At 42.3% G+C, this 19,084-nt stretch overlaps 2 protein-coding genes across 2 annotated transcripts; one reads left to right on the top strand and one right to left on the bottom strand.

The window, feature by feature from the left end:
• The first annotated feature begins 539 nt into the window (after nucleotides 1-539).
• On the top strand, nucleotides 540-15,771 carry LOC123766467 (vitellogenin). The gene is made up of 15 exons (XM_045755587.2): nucleotides 540-698; nucleotides 1,449-1,691; nucleotides 2,006-2,196; nucleotides 4,548-5,645; nucleotides 5,785-5,932; nucleotides 6,053-7,798; nucleotides 8,206-8,463; nucleotides 8,633-8,796; nucleotides 8,971-9,569; nucleotides 9,965-10,346; nucleotides 10,706-11,776; nucleotides 11,876-12,403; nucleotides 12,974-13,349; nucleotides 14,115-14,380; nucleotides 14,619-15,771. The coding sequence occupies exons 1-15, from the start codon at nucleotides 644-646 to the stop codon at nucleotides 15,645-15,647; spliced, it is 8,154 nt and encodes a 2,717-aa protein (XP_045611543.2). The 5' UTR covers nucleotides 540-643; the 3' UTR covers nucleotides 15,648-15,771.
• Nucleotides 15,288-18,496, bottom strand: LOC123766360 (uncharacterized). Its single transcript, XM_045755419.2, has 3 exons — nucleotides 18,332-18,496; nucleotides 17,695-17,910; nucleotides 15,288-17,572 (listed from the first exon to the last, which is right to left on the bottom strand). The coding sequence occupies exons 1-3, from the start codon at nucleotides 18,494-18,496 to the stop codon at nucleotides 17,075-17,077; spliced, it is 879 nt and encodes a 292-aa protein (XP_045611375.2). The 3' UTR covers nucleotides 15,288-17,074.
• Nucleotides 18,497-19,084: the final 588 nt, after the last annotated feature.

The following is a 19,084-nucleotide window of genomic DNA, read 5'->3' as shown; positions in this document are numbered from 1 at the left end:
TCCCATAAGGTCACCAGTGAAATGATATATATATATATATATATATATATATATATATATATATATATATATATATATATATATATATATATATATATATATATATATATATATATATCTTATATATATATATATATATATATATATATATATATATCTTATATATATATATATATATATATATATATATATATATATATATATATATATATATACATATATATATATATATACATATATATATATATATATATATATATATATATATATATATATCTTACTATCTCTAAGATAATCATGCATGATGTGATAATGCATGTAATCATGCAACCTTTCCTCTCAACTAATGCCTCTCATTTTGTAGGCTTTAATTTCCTACGTAGAAAATAAGGTGTACAGTGAACAGTTGTGGCTCACTCTCGTTTACAATGCGTAGGCTGGTTTGGTTTGGTGGCTTGGGGTCATGAGTTTTAGTACCCCATATTGTGTACGTTGTGGCAAATAAAGAGCGCGGACAGATACATCGACGTGCTGACTGTGTCCTTTTTCAAGAGGTGTGGGACCCTTTGACCCGGCGTGGCGGGTATATAAGGGGAGGGCAGGTCGAGGAAGGCAGCAGGTGTGGTGGCAGCGTGTAGCAGCTATGACGGCCTCCACGGCTCTGCTAGTCTTCGCCCTCGTGGTGGGCGCTCGTGCAGGTCAGACCTCCTGTAACGTGTTGTTGTTGTTTTAGATTCAGCTACTTAGAACAAAAGTTCCAAAGTAGCACGGGCTATGGTAAGCCCGTAGTGGACTTACCTGGCACAGGAGCGGGGCTGTAACACTAACCTATACAATACATAGCCAATAGTGTGTACCTTGCTTCTTGTTGTATGTACATTTGGAGTTTACTTCAGCTGTGAACTGTGTTCAGGACTCAAGTATATGAGCGGGTTGGTCAGTAAGCTCTCAAGAGTATCTTTTACTCATAATGGACCTGTGTAATAATGACATGTCTTGCATAGGCTACTTCCCGCAATTTCCAGTTTATTGTTATAATTTAGTTGTATGAAAACTTGACACAATTATCAAATTATAATCAAAATTAAAAAAAACTACTTACAGCCAGCCTAGTACTTTCCTAAACTTTCATTTATTCTAATATTATTTTATTAATTTAAAAAAAACTAGACTGATGCTCGAGGTAAAATTTAGAGAAAATAAAATTAATTATGTTAAGCTGAAATGTGATCTAGATGTTCATTAATTTTAACAATAAAAATCAGTTTTAGTGATAAGAAAACCATTGAATTAACAGTTATTTTGCCGTTGTGTGAATATGATAGCCTGATGGAGCCTTGTGTAGTAGCCAAAGGGGATGTCCATAGTTCACTCGTCCAGACAAGCATTCACTATATGTAAAGAGAACATAATGTGACACAGTGGCTTACTCTGCTCTTGACCAACAGCTCCTCATGGAAGAGACGCAGACATATGCTCGAGGGAGTGTCCCGTCGCCGGCGCTCCCAAGCTCTTCTACCAACCAGGAAAGACCTACACCTACGAGTACTCCGGCAAGTCCAAGGTCCAGCTGAAAGGTGTGGAAGGTGGACAAACAGAAAGGGATTGGTCAGCAAAAGTTGAACTGTCATGGATCACCCCATGTGACATGGTCATCTCCTTGAAGGAGGCGAAGGGGCATAGTGGTCATGGTGAGTGTAGCCTTTATAGGCATTCATGATAATTATGTTGCAATATTGAAGCCTATACTGCACCACACTATTGTTGTCAGTTGCATTATGGTCTACAATCCTCAGATAAACATGAATAGCCTACTGTCACAATACTGTATTTCAGGGCCTCGGAAAATGTGCAGCTTATGCATTCAGATATTTTTTTTATACTATATGTAGTAAATTCTGGTGCCGTCCCAGGCCAGTCCTGGTCTAATGTTACCTCTAGTTGTCATACCTACTGGTGTCCTAACATACAGGTCCTAATCTAATGTTGTCATTACCTCTGCCAGGGCCAGCAGCCGCCAGGTTCCTGGAGAGGTACCCGCTGGTGGTGGCGGTGGCCGACGGCCGGGTTCAACACGTGTGTAGTCATCATGATGACGACGCCTGGTCCATCAACATGAAGAAGGGCGTCGCCTCAATCTTCCAGAACTCTCTCCCATCCAATTCTACCATCAACTCTGGTCAAAATATTACAGAGGTAGGAAGATAATTTAAATTTATTAACAAATTATCAAAATATGTTATCTAAGGCTTTCTAATTTATTATGTTATCATATATCATTGACAAAAATGAGTTACCAATTGGGCTTTTCATTGACCTGAGAAAGCCCTTTGATACTATAAACTATAACTATAAACTATAATACTATAAACTGCATAATGGTGTCTGTCACCGAGATAGGAACTATATTCGTTCCTATCTCGGTGACAGACACCATTATGCAGTCATCAATAACATAACCTCCCCAGATTTACCATTAACAGTAGGAGTGCCACAGGTCACTCTTAGGACCTCTTCTATTTCTTGTATACATCAATGATTTGCCAAATGTTTCTAACATTCTTGAACCTATACTATTTGCTGACGATACTACTTTCATCTATTCTGTCCCCAACCCACATACACTAAATAATATTGTAAATAAGGAATTAAAAAAATAGTTCCCCCATGGATATCAGCCAACAAACTCCCACTAAACATAGAAAAGATCTACTACATTTTATTTGGTAGTAAATCATCAAATCAAATTCAACTTCAGATAGACAATGTTAACACTAGCAATAAAAATTAGGGAAAGTTCCTTGGTCTATACATAGACAAGAGACTCAACTTCAGCACCCACATACAACACATAGCCAAAAAAATCTCAAAAGCGGTCGGGATACTCTCTAAAATCAGATATTATGTTTCTCAGTCTGCTCTTCTCACATAATAATATCATTATACAACGCCGCTAATCTATTCCTATCTTACATACGGTATCTGTGATGGGGTTCAAACACTGCAAATTACCTCAAGCCTATCATCACTCAGCAAAAATCTGCTATCAGAACTATAACAAACTCTGTCTTCAGACAACACACAGCCCCCTCTATTAAAGTCTTTTAACATGTTAAACATACACTCACTCCACACATTCCCATGTGCCATTTAAATGTACAAAACCTTGTTCCTAAATGCTAATCTTTACCTTAAACTTGTCCTTGACAGATGTAATAGAACCCATGAGCACCACACCAGAAATAAATATCCCATTGTTATCCCCAGAGTCAAACTAAATCTGTGCAAACACTCCATGCAAATGAAAAGACCCAGTCTATGGAACTTACTCTCTAACGAATTAAAAAATTGTCCAGCCTATGCCTTATTCAAAGATAAAACCAAAAAGTACCTAATTTCATCCTCATAGTTTCCTACCTTGTGCTTCAAACTCACACTATATTTTGAACTACCCACTTCCCCAGTATTAGTACTGAACACATCTTCACCAGTGTAATCACCTCTGTCAATTTATATTGTAGTTATATGTTGATATATAACATTGCTACAATGTACCTTATCATCTTACCTGATATGTTAGATTAAGGACCTACCCAAAATACTATGCGTGTTAGTGGCTACTAACAGAATATTGGATTTCAAGATAAAGCAAACATATACTGTGCCTAGAGCCCCTATTACGCACAGCACATATACTGTGCCTAGAGCCCCTATTACGCACAGCACATATACTGTGCCTAGAGCCCCTATTACGCACAGCACATATACTGTGCCTAAAGCCCCTATTACGCACAGCGTTTCGGGGGAAAAAAATTTATAATATATATAATTTCCTCCCTTCAAATATAATTATCATCATCATCATCATCAACTCTTTGTTTCCAACATTCAAGGGGTTGAGAGATAAGAACTGAAGAAATGTAACCAGTACAATCACACACACACAATACATCCACCTCACTCAACCAGGTGTTAAGTGTGCCCCTAGATCTAGTATTATATTCAGTAACGTCTTTACCTACATACATATTCAAGCTGCAACATTGTTTGTGTCGTCACACTACGAGTTGTCTGGTGTACACCATTCACTGTGAGTTGTCTGGTGTACACCATTCACTGTGAGTTGTCTGGTGTACACCATTCACTGTGAGTTGTCTGGTGTACACCATTCACTGTCAGTTGTCTGGTGTACACCATTCACTGTCAGTTGTCTGGTGTACACCATTCACTGTGAGTTGTCTGGTGTACACCATTCACTGTGAGTTGTCTGGTGTACACCATTCACTGTCAGTTGTCTGGTGTACACCATTCACTGTCAGTTGTCTGGTGTACACCATTCACTGTCAGTTGTCTGGTGTACACCATTCACTGTGAGTTCTGCTGCACGCAATATTTACTTTGGTTTGTTTTTTGTACAGAGTAAATTAACTTGTAAATGTCCTCCGATTTATAACAAATAAAATAACTGTTTCCACAATATAATATATGGGGTTTATGTAAATATTGCTGTGAAGTTGCCCTTTTAATTACATGAAAATATTTGACAGACGGACGTGGTAGGAAAGTGCCCAACGAAATACGAGGTGCAGAACCAGGGAGACAAAGTCATTGTGAAGAAGGAGAAGAACCACCGCCTGTGTAAGCAGCGTTACCCGACCCCTGCTGAGACCCAGGTTCCCTGGCTCAAAGGTCCTCTGCCGCTGGAAGAGTCCCGCTCTGTCTGTAAACAAGAGATCAGGAACGGAATCTACTCCAGCATCACCTGTGAGGATAAGAACGTGGTCAGACCCAGCTATGGTGCCTATAAGTATATTGAAGCCAAACAGGAGTCCACTTTCAGATACATCTCAGAATCCAACGACGAATCAGGTGCCGCCTCTGCCATCTCTCAAGAAAACATGGACCGCAGGAGTCTCCGGTTTGACTACGATACCTTCAAGAAGGACCCGTCCATGGTGGCCCATTTGGATCAGACCATGAAGCAGATCTGTGAGAAGACTGAAGATGCTGTTGAGCGTGATGTTGGTGCTCTGGTAGCCAAGGCTTTGCATCTCATGCGCCGGGTACCAGAGGATGCTATTGCGCAAACTTTGGATAAAATTCGCAGCGGACAATTCTGTCAACACTACAAGAAGCTGGAGGACATTTTCCTAGATTCTGTTGCCTTCGTCCACGAGGCTGGTGCTGTTAAGGTTATGGTGAAAGAACTAGTTGGTGGGGATCTCAAAAATGGTCGTGCTGCTCTCTACACTGCAGGTCTCTACCTTCTTCCTCGTCCATGTATCCATGCCATGATGGCTCTCAAACCATTGTTCGAGTCTGACCATCCTCTACCAATGCCCACTCTGGCTGCTGCTTCAATGGTAAAAACTTACTGCCGCCACAATGACAAATGTTTTGAATTAGCACCAGTTAGGAGCCTAACTGAAGCTCTAGGTCACAAACTACAAAGTCAGTGTTCTCCTTCTGACGATGAAGAGACAGAAAAAGCTGCCCTGACAACACTTAAGGCTCTGGGTAACATGGGCATAATGACCCAAGAGGTGGCCAGGTCTGTCTTCAGATGCATGGAAACAGAAGGAGTTAAGAACAACATCCGCGTGGCCGCCGCACAAGCCTTCAGACAAACAAAATGTCATCGCCAGGTAAGTAGCACCAAAACTTTGGTTACGATAAAATATGTGACTTTCTGATCGCTTGACTTTGCATTCTGTTTTCATCATTATTATGTATTTTCAACCCAATTTTCCACATTGTGATGTGTTATTAACTCGGTTATTACAGTCGACCGAGCAGCTCGTTAACTTTGCTGTTGATCCTGCTAAAGAGACTGAAGTTCGCATTGCCTCCTACCTTGTGGCAGTTCGATGTGCTAAACAAAATGACTTTGAGAAAATTGTTGCCAAGATTTCCAAGGAGCAGAACACCCAAGGTAAGTGCGTCTACTCATTAAAATGTTTATCCATTTTGGTAAATAAAAGTAATGTGTTACAGATGATTCAAAATATATTGACACTAATATGACAATAGCAATTTATTTCTTATATTTCAGTTCGTGGATTCATCTTTAGTCATATCCTAAACCTTCAACAGTCTGATGCGCCTGAGAAGGCAAACCTCCGATACCTTTTGGAAAATATTGTTGTTCCTAGGAACTTTGATAAAGATATCAGAAAATATTCTCGCAACATTGACGTGTCATACTTCTCCTCGTCCCTGGGGGCTGGTGCCGGCGTGGAGTCCAACATCATCTACTCTCCGGGATCCTTTGTCCCTCGCTCTATTGACTTCAACCTCACCGCCGCCTTAGCGGGAATATCAATGAACTTAGGCGAGGTTGGTGCACGGTTTGAGGGCTTCGAACCTGCCATTGAGGAAGTATTTGGACCTGAAGGATATCTCCAGAAAACTAATTATGGCCAGTTGTTAAATGACGTTTCGCAATTTGTTGGAGAAAAGGGAAAAAATATCCTTGAACATTGGCACAAAGGAAGTAGAGAAAGACGATCAATTAATCCGTCTATCCTGTCCTCATTGTTCAAAAAACTTTACAGTGATGAATCAAGAGTTACCAAGGCTGATATTTTTGCTCGCTTCATGGGTCAGGAGATAAGTTTCGCTTCACTAGCTGGAGACTTAAAGGACGCCAGTGTTGACAAAATTGGGAACTATATCGCCCCATACTTCCACGATTTTTTGATTCAAATAGAGAACCTGGACATTAATTCCGCTCGAACCGCTCAAATGAACTTTGATTACTCTTTCCCCACCATCCAGGGGACACCCCTCAATCTTAAGATGGTCGGAACGGCTGTTATTGGACTGAAAATGGAAGGAAATCTCAACCTTATTGAAATTGGACATGATATGAGAGATGGTGAGAAGACTCTCAAAATCATTCCAAGTCTATCGATACAATTAGACGGTTTTGTTGGCTATGATGCTTACCTCGGCAAGCATGGACTCAAGAAAAACACCACCATCTCGACTAGCAACGGTCTCTCTCTCAGCGTTAAGACCAACAGCAAGAATGAGCTGGAAATTCAGTGGGACCTTCCTGAGAAGATGGAAGTTATTAATGTGAAGAGTGAGACATACCTCATGATGAGTGAGAGAGGCAGACCAGAGACCAAGGTCATCCCACAATCCATGAGGGACACCAGGATCAGGACCCATTCGTGTATCAACAGTCTTGAACCCGCGCTAGGTCTCAAGTTCTGTTATGAACTGGACATCCCGGATGTCTTCCGTAGCAACTCTCTGCCACTTGGGGCCCCGGCCATTGCCAAGATATACGCCGAGAAGGAAGAGCCATCCATGAAGGGCTATCGTATGACAATAGGCGCTCAGGACAAGAGAGGAGCCAAAATGTTGATAGTAAAGGTAGCAATATCTGGTTCTACAAGACTAAAAGAAGCTGAAGCAACTCTGTCCCACACCAAAGAAGGCGATTCCTCTGTGCTTTCTGCCCGACTAAAATCTAATGCAGCTACCAGTGGAGTCTGGCTCAACATCATCAACGGCCATGAACACAAAGGCGTCCAAGCTCATTTTAAGCACAAGTCCGATCAGAATGACATTTCTCGTGGTATTAAGATAGATATGACGAGCAGGTCAACGTCGTCTGAGAAAGAATACCGGTTTGAAGTGTTCAGCAGTCGAAACAGGAATTTCCCGCCAGAGTCTCAAATCTTTGAAAGCAGGTTTGAAGCCAAATTGGATCGTCCTGTAATAGTTGTGGACATGTTATCCAAAACCAAGAACAACTTAAGGAATTATTTGGACTGGGATTTGGAAAGTGAGTTTATTTTGTTTTAATATTTGTGCAAGTTTGTCATGAAACTTGGCAATTTGATTCTATAATTTGAGAATTACAGAATCTATAATTCTATAGACTCAATAATTTGAGTCTTCAAATTAGTTCACTCAAATTATTTGCTTAATTTGAATTAATAGTATTATTATTATAATTTTAATACCATCATATAAATCCTAATAATTTATTATTTTCTCATTATTCAAAATAAAATGTAAATGCTGCTATTATTTGATTAGCTTAAATTTAATTGATAATAATGGTATAACTACTAGTATTATTCACATTATTATAATCACGATATTTATTACCATTGTAATGCAATATGAACATTAATGTTGCTTTCTCACTACCATTCGTTTAAACAAATCATCAATATATATATACAGTCGGAGCGGACCTGAGGCGCTCCCCACACTTCTCCGTGCCCATGTTGTCGACGCTGCGCAAGTTCGATTTCCGGGCCGGCATGGGAGGGTGGAAAGTCAGCTCCATTATAAAGCAGACACGCGAGTCGAGCGAGAATTCTGCTTTTTCGTCAGCTTTCAAGATTGCCCGAAGGAGCGATGAACTGTTCTCATTTGAGGCTACCCACACTACACAAGGGAGACTTTACCACGACTTTGTCGCCAAAACTTCCGCAAAGAGTAATAATGATATTTTAACATTTTCCTCTTATAGTTATAAACATTTGTATACATAGATATAAACATAAGTGTTCATATTGATGTTATGGAAGTCAGTTGATGCAACTCGTGTGTTATTTGTTTTTACCCTAGATGTTCTGTATCTCTAGTCTTGTGCTTCTCCTTTCAGTTAAACTTGACAGGTTAGAATACAAGGCGTCTTGTGATGCTCACTGCGGGCAGGAAACAAAGGGCGTAACGCTGGAGATCATCAACTCTGCGGGCAGCGAGAAGATCGCTGACATCAAGGCTCAATATGATCACACTGGAGACTCGCTAAGCGCCAAATTCGAGGTACATATTAGTACATATATCATATAATTGCTATTAATTAATATTTGAATCTGTTCTATTTCAATTTATTCATATTGGTTTCGTTAAGGTTTAAGACATATCTACATATGTTTGATATTACACAAAATACAACAATTTATTAATAAATCATATTAATAATATTGCATGTATTAGGTGGATGTGCCAAGGTACATAAAGGCCATTAAGTTTGAGTCCAAGTTGGCGGGACATGGACAGGAACGTTACATGCTTGAAACCGCCCTCAAGCACGGAGACCACGTCATCCTTCAGGCTCAAGGACCAGTCACCGCTAAGCTCTCACCCATGACAGAATTCCAAGCTGATATTAGGTTCAATACCCTCAACAGCGGACACCACAGGTTCGCGTCCACTGTTAAGTTTTCCACCAACCAACAGATACTCTCCTTTGAACTGAAAGACGAACATGAATCCATGTTTGCTGTAGAATGGGATGTTAAAGCTGAAGCCCCTAAGAAGACTTCGATGATCTTTAAACTCAAACTGATGTCACTATTAGAATATGAAGTCGATGCCAATATGAGCGAGAGATCTGTCCGTGTTAATTTTAACTCGTTGCTATTCGCCAAAAGCTCTTCCCCTCGTCGAGTGAAGGGATACACTGAGATTGATGTGCAACAGAAGAAAATACAAGCTGACCTCTCCCTGGACGCAGATCGCGACGCAAATAAGAAAATTGCATTTGAATGTTCACTGTCGAGCAGCTCATCGAGCCCCCTACGCGCTACTATCGAGTAAGTAACTCGCCAAACATTATCATCATATAATTATTTCCTTGATTCATATACCATTCTTCCTGACACTATGACGGCAAAGTCTTTGATGCGAAAAACATAATAAATCAAATATAATGAAACACAAATATATCGTAAATATTCAAATATACAAATAAACTATGAATTACGCAGGTCAATAGTGACAAAATGATTTAATAGAATTATCATGATATATTTACATTTTAGATGTATATTAAATACAAATAAAAACTTAAATGCAAACATTTCACATTAAAATTCCAACAGGAATTTAGTTCGTATTTGTTTTGTTTTTGTAACGAAAATTGTGAATTACACGTTTTAATATTTCTGATGTGGAATTTTCTTCAAAGTATACTGTTTGTTGCCTACAGAGGACACTTTGTGTGGAAGTCCATCACTTTTCCTTTCAAATTAGACGTTACTGCAACTAACATCCTGGTTCACTCCCGAGGGGAAAATGGATTTAATTTGGAGATAATGACACCCGTTCAACGGACAATCAAGCTGGAGGCGGTGAATAAGATGGAACTACAAAGAAATGGCTTCAAGAGCGACACTCGTGTCCACTATATCGACTTATTAGGTAAAGACTACAAGGTGACCAATCACATGGGGTTGGAAAATTTGGGCGACCCGTGTTGCTTCAAGGTGGATTATCGGCTAGGCTACACCTCGCCGCGAGGCTTGGAGTCCTCACTAGCCCTAGATGCTAAGCACCAGAAAAATCAGCACGGACGCATCATATATTCTAAGGTAATATAATTGTTTTTTCGAAATATATATGTACTTCATTTATGAAATGTATGAGGTAGAGGGAGATAGGGGAAGTTGAGGGAGATGGAAGAGGTAAAGGGAAGGGTAAACCTCTATTTCCCTCTACCTCCGCCATCTCTAGAGAGAAATACCTCTAAAAAAAATAATAAAATCTAACGGATTATCATATTAATTAATAATAAACTACGTACCATTATGAATATAGAAATGTCTATCAGCAAAATATTCTCATCCAAAGTCACCACATAGATGAAACTAGTTGTCTTATTAGAAATTATTAGAAAATAGTTGATTAGTAATAAATAAACAACTTATTAATAATGCTTAAATATCTTCAGGTTTCAGCATCGACTCCTAGCAGCAGGAAGCCTTTACAGGTAGAGTTCCAGTCCTCCAGTGAGGAGAACTCTTATAACATCCACTGGAAGGCGGACCTGGACTCCCCAGCCACCATGTTCAAGTGGGACATGGAGACGCACCAGGAGGGTGGTGTCAAATCCTTTGATTCTTCGATAGATATGACAGCTGTCCGTGACGTAATAAAGACCGTGCGTAGGATGGTTGAAGGAATAAAGCCCATCAATGAACATCCGGTTAGAGGAGGTAAGCAGAGTAACGAAGAAAAAGACTATGACAGTAATACGGACGAAAATGTGGATAGACCTGACAAAGGACACCAAGGTGAAGACTATGAAAATTACCCGGACGAATATTCGGATAGAGCTAATTTCCAGAGTAGCGAAGGGAGAGATTATGTCAACAACATGGACGAACGTCCTTCTAGACAGCATTACCAGAGAATGCGAAGACAGCTAAATAAGAAGTTTAGAAACGAACCTGAGTATAGATCATCCGACTTTGATTACGAAAGAAATGAACCTCAGGATGGAACGCTTAAGTTGAGAAAGGTAGGAAACGATTACGACAACGAGAGAAACGATTACGACAACGAGAGAAACGATCAAGACAAGCCTAGCAAAGATAATGACAACACAAGGGAACATCCCGGTCGAGAGTCTTACCGTTACCGCTATGAAAACCCCTCACCCGACACCTACTCCCTGCTCTACAGATCTCCATTCCGCTCCATGGAGGGTGAGGCAGAGTTCTCTTCTTCACAGTCAAGTCTCAAGTTCTATCCTAACAGGGACCAGAGTGAAGACAAATACCAGATCGCTACATCCTCCGAAAACAACTCTGACGAATCGTCCAAATTCGAAGGCAGCTTTAGTCGCCCAGGTCATAGGGACATGCGATTTGAACTTCAACGCTCCGGCAGCGGAGAGAGCTTCAGAGGCTCCATTGAACTAGACATGTTCCCAGACACAGCAGACAAGATTACAGGCACCCTGCAGTCAACCCTCACCGCCGAACATACTGTCCAGATTGAAGCATCTTTACGTACTAGGGTAGGTTATGGTCTTCTGTTGTATGAAATGAGAACTGTATTGAATAATATTCACATGAATGCTTCTTTAACAGCTTTGATCAATATATGATTCTTGCAGGTGCTGAAGGTTCATCCCAAGGTCACCGTAATGGCAGCCTATGCTAACCACACGACTGGCTTCGACGTCCAGTTCCAGGAGTCTCCCTCCTCCCCGGTAACCTTCCAGGTGTCGGCCATATACGACCGGGTCTCCCCTAGAGATGCAACAATGGCCTTCCGTGTGATTAACGCTGGAGTCCCCGTGGTGGACATCGCTGGAACGATGCAGCGTGAGGAAGATGCAGAGTGTAACGGCCACAAGGTCAAGGCTGTGGCTCACATTTCTCCTCTTGGCACTTATGACATTCACTCCAAGCTCTGTAAACCTGCCTTCATCCAAATAAAGACCAAGAAGCATCATACTGAGATGGTTTTCACCACAAAGCTGGGTTACCAAGCACCCAATGATATCGTGGCCAGTATAGCTGCGGGCGGCGACGTTCACCAGGAGAACGATGTCATTTGGATGAAACGCGTAAGGCTTGCGTCTCCTGTACGGGTCAAATTTGAGACCGCTTATAAGCAACAGGAATATACCGCGTGGAAGGTGGGTATGAAGCCAACTTTGTTAACAACTTTTGATCAACATATATTTTTTGTAGTATTTTACAAATATTACAAATACAAAATTGTTGATAGTGACTAATAGTGACTGTCAGGAGGAGCCTGACAGCTGAGTGGACAGCGCATGTGATTCGTAGTCCTAAGGTTCTGGGTTCGATCCCCGGTGGAGGCGGAAACAAATAGACAGCTTCTTTCACTCTGATACACCTATTCACCTAGCAGTAAATAGGATTTATGTGTTTTTGTTGCGAAACGTGTTATGTGTGAAACTTTTATGTGTTTTTGTCCCAAAAATTACACAAGCAATTTTCTCTTCATAAGTATATGACTACAAATTCTTGATTATATTGTTTCAAATATTTTTCTAAAAGTATTTGAATATTTATTTACTAAATATTCAATTATTAAATATTTGTATATTGTTTTTTAACATTTATATATTAAATCTGCATTTTATTAAACGCTAACTTGCTGTTTAAATGAGAGAAACAGCTACATTTTCTCAGTTAATTTAGGAATTATTATAAGACTGTCATCACATTTGTTTGTACAGGAGACTCTGAAGGGCGATTATCAAAAAATCCGATCGGCTGTTGTCTCAGAAGGTCACCGCTGGTACCGGTACATGAAGCAGCAGGCCCGTCAGCAGGGCGTGCCCTTCCCTGACCCCCAGATCCTTGCACTGATCGAGGAAGCCAAGAGTGACCTAAACCAGATAAAATATAAAGTATATGCGAATATAATAGATCGTTGGCATAGCTATATTTACGACGTACTGAGTGATCCTACAGTCTCTGATGTATTGAGGTTCTTCTCCGAAATGTGGCACGGTGCGGCAGACTTCCAGAAGACCTTGGCGGGTCGTCTGGCTCAGGAGGTCACTGCTTGGCAGGCAGACTTCCGCGGCTTTACTGAATTTGTAAGAAATGGTAAGTTGTGTGTGTTTAACTTTATTGTATTGTTTACCCATTCTTTAAGTGTGTCTGATCAAGTATATATATATATTAAACAATATATATTTTGAGATGTAACGAAGCTTTAGTACAAATGGGCATGTAATTATTGTGTTTTTACTAGTTATACATTCTGTACGAATATTTTAATTCGACCGCCGGCGATCATTTATGCGGCATACAATAGCTAGAATTTAAGCCTTTACAGTTTAAACATTTCTTCGTGAGATATCACTTCTGGAGTGCTAACAACTTAACACTTTGGGACCACGAGATTACCTCCTGGAAGGTGGTACCTTCTGGTAGTACCTCTTGATAGCACCTCCTGGACTACTGGTTACCTGGTTCATACCTGGTTGATGGGGTTCTGGGAGTTCTTCTACTCCCCAAGCCCGGCCCGAGGCCAGGCTTGACTTGTGAGAGTTTGGTCCACCAGGCTGTTGCTTGGAGCGGCCCTCAGGCCCACATACCCACCACAGCCCGGTTGGTCCGGCACTCCTTGAAGGAAACAATCTAGTTTCCTCTTAAAGTACCTGTATAGTGAATTTAATTAAAATGATTTAATTTACTCCAGCATTACTGTGGTTAAATAGCGGAGGCCATTCAACCACAGTATTAAAAACAGTCAATATTGAAACCCAGTTGACAGGTTAAAAGGGTTTCCTTGTGGGAAAACAGATGAACTGCCACAAAATAAACACATTTAATACACTATTGAGACCACGAACGCCGTCTCCACAGCTGTGGCAGAGATTGCACGAATGGCAGAGACGGGTGAACTCCCTGACGCAGTACGTCGCCTGCTGGAGACCACCAAGATCTACAAGGTCCTCAAGAGTCAACTGGAAGCCACAAGGCAGCGGTTCCCAGAGGAGTACGAGGCCGTGATGCAGGTGATGGCCAAGGTCCGAGCAACTCTCAAGCAGGACTTTGAAAAAGTGAAGGCGAAGCTCATGCACATCCCCGCTGTGGAGAAGGCCGTCTCTTGGATCAACCATTACAGCTCCGTTAGTCACATTCTATAATTTTTTGTCTGTGATCAATAATTGTATATACTTTCGTTAATTATCATTTTAACTACGTTTCGTTAATTATTGTTTACATTTGTATTGGAATGAAGAGATTTGTATTTTAACTGGTGTCAGCTCCAATATATTTACAAATAATTGTGATAATTTTAAACTTGCGTTTTTGATAAATGAAATTTTGTTATGATTAACAATGTAATTATATATTGTTTTCCAGGAGCAGTTTATGAGATGGGAAGCTGATAAGTTCATAAGTCGCCTACTTCAGGAAGTAAACTTTATCTCGACCAAATCTGATGCTGGCTACAGTAGTGCTGAATTCCATCTTCCCAAACCTCTGTATTCCTTAACCCAGTTTATCCAACAAGCATTTCCAAGTCCTACTAAAATGCTTAAAAATTTGATATGGAGCTTTGATACATACATTCCAGCTCCTGTACAAGATGTAATCTGGGCGTACTATGCTTCCATGCCTCCTTACAGAACAGGTTCACTTTCTCAGTACGCGGCATATCTTCTGCCCCCATTCAACCGCACCGCCATGGTTGTGAGCGACACAGAGATCCTCACCTTTGACGGCGCTGTGCTCCGAGCCCCACGCTCACCGTGTGAGGTTGTCTTGGCTGCCTACAAATCCAACAAGCTTACCATGGCCCATCCTCAACCCTCGGCCCCGCCACAGATCAACTTTTCTACTCGCTCTGCTAAAGTTACCATTAAGCCAGACTTCCGGGTTACTATCAATGGTCAAGAGATGAGCAGGTCACGACAAAGTGTAGGTGATGTCAGCATTCAGAAGACGTCCCAAAAAGTGAAAGTAAAATCGCCCTTCATGGCAGTCGAGATATTCCGCCATGAACGTGTCGTATCCGTGAACGTGTCTGGCTGGACCTTCGGTCACATTGCGGGGCTCATGGGCAGTTACGACAACGAAGTTGGCAACGACTGGTTTACGTCTTCGGGAAGGAACGCCTCCAGCTTGAAGGAGCTAGTGGCATCATGGCAGGAGGACCAGCAGTGCCCGACCCCCGACATCTCCCCCTACGACCATAGCAGGACGCCAGCAGAACGGATCGTTGAGTGCTATTCTCTGCTTGAACTTCGGTCCAGATGCTACCCGCTGGTTCACCCCGGGCCCTTCGTGAAGATGTGTCACGCGGCCCACCAGCCCTGCGACGCTGCGAAAGCCTACCGCACCATCTGTGCTTGGAAAGGTGTAAAGGATATGTTCCCCATTGCCTGTTAACCCCTAAACATTTATGTACTAATGAAGTTGTCAGTGAGATATTCCTTAGTAGTAAACTTCCAGAGTGTGTTTGTCTTGCATATTTAAAATAACAAAAAAATTAAAATAATTACTAATAAGTGAATTGATTTTTCATTGCCTGTTTTCTACGAATTTATTAAAATCATAAAAATATCATGGTACAAATATCATAGATAAGTAAGCTGGTGCTTCTTGGTTATTGATATCACTTGTTTTTGCACTTACAAGGATCTGTGTTGTTTATTGATGTACAAGTGTTGCTAATATCCAGAAGAAGACATTAGCAGTCTCTTCTGCCTCTCCTCACCCCGGTACAACTCTATACAACCAACACTTCACCAGTCTCTCCTCACCCCGGTACAACTCTATACAACCAACACTTCACCAGTCTCTCCTCACCCCGGTACAACTCTATACAACCTACACTTCACCAGTCTCTCCTCACCCCGGTACAACTCTATACAACCTACACTTCACCAGTCTCTCCTCACCCCGGTACAACTCTATACAACCTACACTTCACCAGTCTCTCCTCACCCCGGTACAACTCTATACAACCTACACTTCACCAGTCTCTCCTCACCCCGGTACAACTCTATACAACCTACACTTCACCAGTCTCTCCTCACCCCGGTACAACTCTATACAACCAACACTTCACCAGTCTCTCCTCACCCCGGTACAACTCTATACAACCAACACTTCACCAGTCTCTCCTCACCCCGGTACAACTCTATACAACCTACACTTCACCAGTCTCTCCTCACCCCGGTACAACTCTATACAACCTACACTTCACCAGTCTCTCCTCACCCCGGTACAACTCTATACAACCTACACTTCACCAGTCTCTCCTCACCCCGGTACAACTCTATACAACCTACACTTCACCAGTCTCTCCTCACCCCGGTACAACTCTATACAACCTACACTTTACCAGTCTCTCCTCACCCCGGTACAACTCTACACAACCAACACTTCACCAGTCTCCTCACCCCGGTACAACTCTACACAACCTACACTTTACCAGTCTCTTCCACTTTGTAAAATTTAATTAAATTTTTGTTTAATTTTGTCTTCCTTTCGAAAATATTACTTGGGGGGTCTCACATTCACACGATTCTAAGTCTTGATGCATGCAGGAAATTATTTTTTTGTGTGAGGGTTTTTTGCCAATCACAAAGGCAGTTTTCACATCGTCACCGATCCATTCACTGTTCAGACCCACCTATGTCATCCTAACACACTAGGGTGATATATATACACGGCGTCCCGGGGGCATGCAAACAGAGAAATTAATATAAAGAACAACGGTTTATCTATCAGCTAACTGTTAAAGTATTGGATAACACAGCGTTTTCCCGAACTCTTAAAATTATACTTAGGGTCTCTATTTGGGTTTATATTCAGTCATCCCAGGCAGTCCAGAAGCCCGCATAGGACTGACTCACCCTGCAGGGAGGGTGGCAGGCGGCAGGGTCATCGTGGATAAGATTGGGGCCCCACGAGCCCTCTGCCTCCCACGTCCCTATCTGAGGGCCGGCGTAGGGGATCTCCCGGGGGCCCTGGGAATGTCCTCCCGCCTCACACATGTAGGGGAACCCGTAAGATTTGTCTGCTGGACACGCGAACTCATCGTTAAAGACTCCTGGCGCCATGCTGGAAGAGCCGAAATCTTGTAATGAATTCTGCGTTTCGTGAGGAGTTGAAGTGGCATGGGTGTGGTTGAGGGTGAGCGAGGCTTGTGGAGGGAGTTGGTGAGGGCAGGGGACGTGGGCGGGCACGGCAGTGGGTCCCAGCTTAGTCCTCAGCTGCTGTGGTGGGGCCGGAAGTTGCTCCGAAAGGAAAGTGACAGCCTCCGTCGCCCCGACACCCGCGTACAGACGGGCACGCATAGGCCACTTCTGAAATAAGTAATGGATTCAATTTGTTATAATTAAATCCGCCTCTCACCTTCCCTACGCCGATAATACTCAGAGATCAGGAACGCTTCCCTCAATATTTCCCTCTTACACACATCACGTACCTTGATGGGGTGTAGGAACCCCTGCTTGACCCTGTGGGTGCCTGTCTCCACTGTATTGGTGGACGGTAAGGGCGGAGGGTAAGGGTTGTGCTCCTGGACGGCCGCCTTGGTGACGGTGGTGTTATTATTGGTGTCGTGGCACGACTGGCTGTCGTCCGCCTCCAAGAGCTGCGACAGGTGGGAGATGTAGGTCGTGGCCAGCACTAACACGTCCAGCTGCAGGAGGTGGAGAGGTTGGTAGTGAAGAGGCTCGCCAGGGAAACGCTTGCAAACTCGCTTGCAGTAAAAAAAAAATGCACGCACGCACACACGCACACACACACACACACACACACACACACACACACACACACACACACACACACACACACACACACACACACACACACACACACACACACACACACACACACACACACACACACACACACACACACACACACACACACACACACACACACACACACACACACACACACACACACACACACACACACACACACACATAAAAAAATAAAAAAAAAATAGTAGTTAGTAAACAGTTGATTGACAGTTGAGAGGCGGGCCGAAAGAGCAAAGCTCAACCCCCGCAAAAACACAACTAGTAAACACACACACGTGAGAACGCATGGCCCACCTTGGAGAGCTTGGTATTTGGAGGAACGGAGGGAAGTGCAGCCTGCAGCTCCAGGTAGGCCCTGCGCAGACTCTCCACTCTGGTCCTCTCCCTGAGCGCGTTCTTTGACGTGGCTGACGTAGGTGCAGCGCAGGGAAGGTCAAATATAACAGACACATTTAACATCAAATATTAACTACTTTGCTTCCTAACCCCCTTCTACCTCTCTTTGTTAATAAGTATACACTGAATCTAGTTATACAAGAGCTTCTAACTCTAGTTTAAAGGCTAAGAATTGTTCCTTCAATACTACATGATAAAACTTACACTGCAAGTCACATCGTACACAAAACGAGTCGCCAACGGATTTTGAAATCTACTTAACCAAACGTAACTCAACCCAACCTAACCTAACCCAACTAGCCCAATACAGCCTAACCTAAGCTAAGAGTTTAGGATAATACTCAACTAAACCCAACTAGGCTAATACAGCCTAGTTGTACCACGATGTAGGCTAATACAGCCTAGTTGTACCACGATGTAGGCTAATACAGCCTAGTTGTACCACGATGTAGGCTAATACAGCCTAGTTGTACCACGATGTAGGCTAATACAGCCTAGTTGTACCACGATGTAGGCTAATACAGCCTAGTTGTACCACGATGTAGGCTAATACAGCCTAGTTGTACCACGATGTAGGCTAATACAGCCTAGTTGTACCACGATGTAGGCTAATACAGCCTAGTTGTACCACGACGTAGACTAATACAGCCT

This window comes from Procambarus clarkii, chromosome 62 (assembly GCF_040958095.1).
Source record: "Procambarus clarkii isolate CNS0578487 chromosome 62, FALCON_Pclarkii_2.0, whole genome shotgun sequence".
In the NCBI taxonomy this organism is placed as follows: domain Eukaryota; kingdom Metazoa; phylum Arthropoda; class Malacostraca; order Decapoda; family Cambaridae; genus Procambarus; species Procambarus clarkii.
Note: the sequence above shows the minus strand (reverse complement) of the source record. Positions and strands in the feature narration are given on the sequence as shown.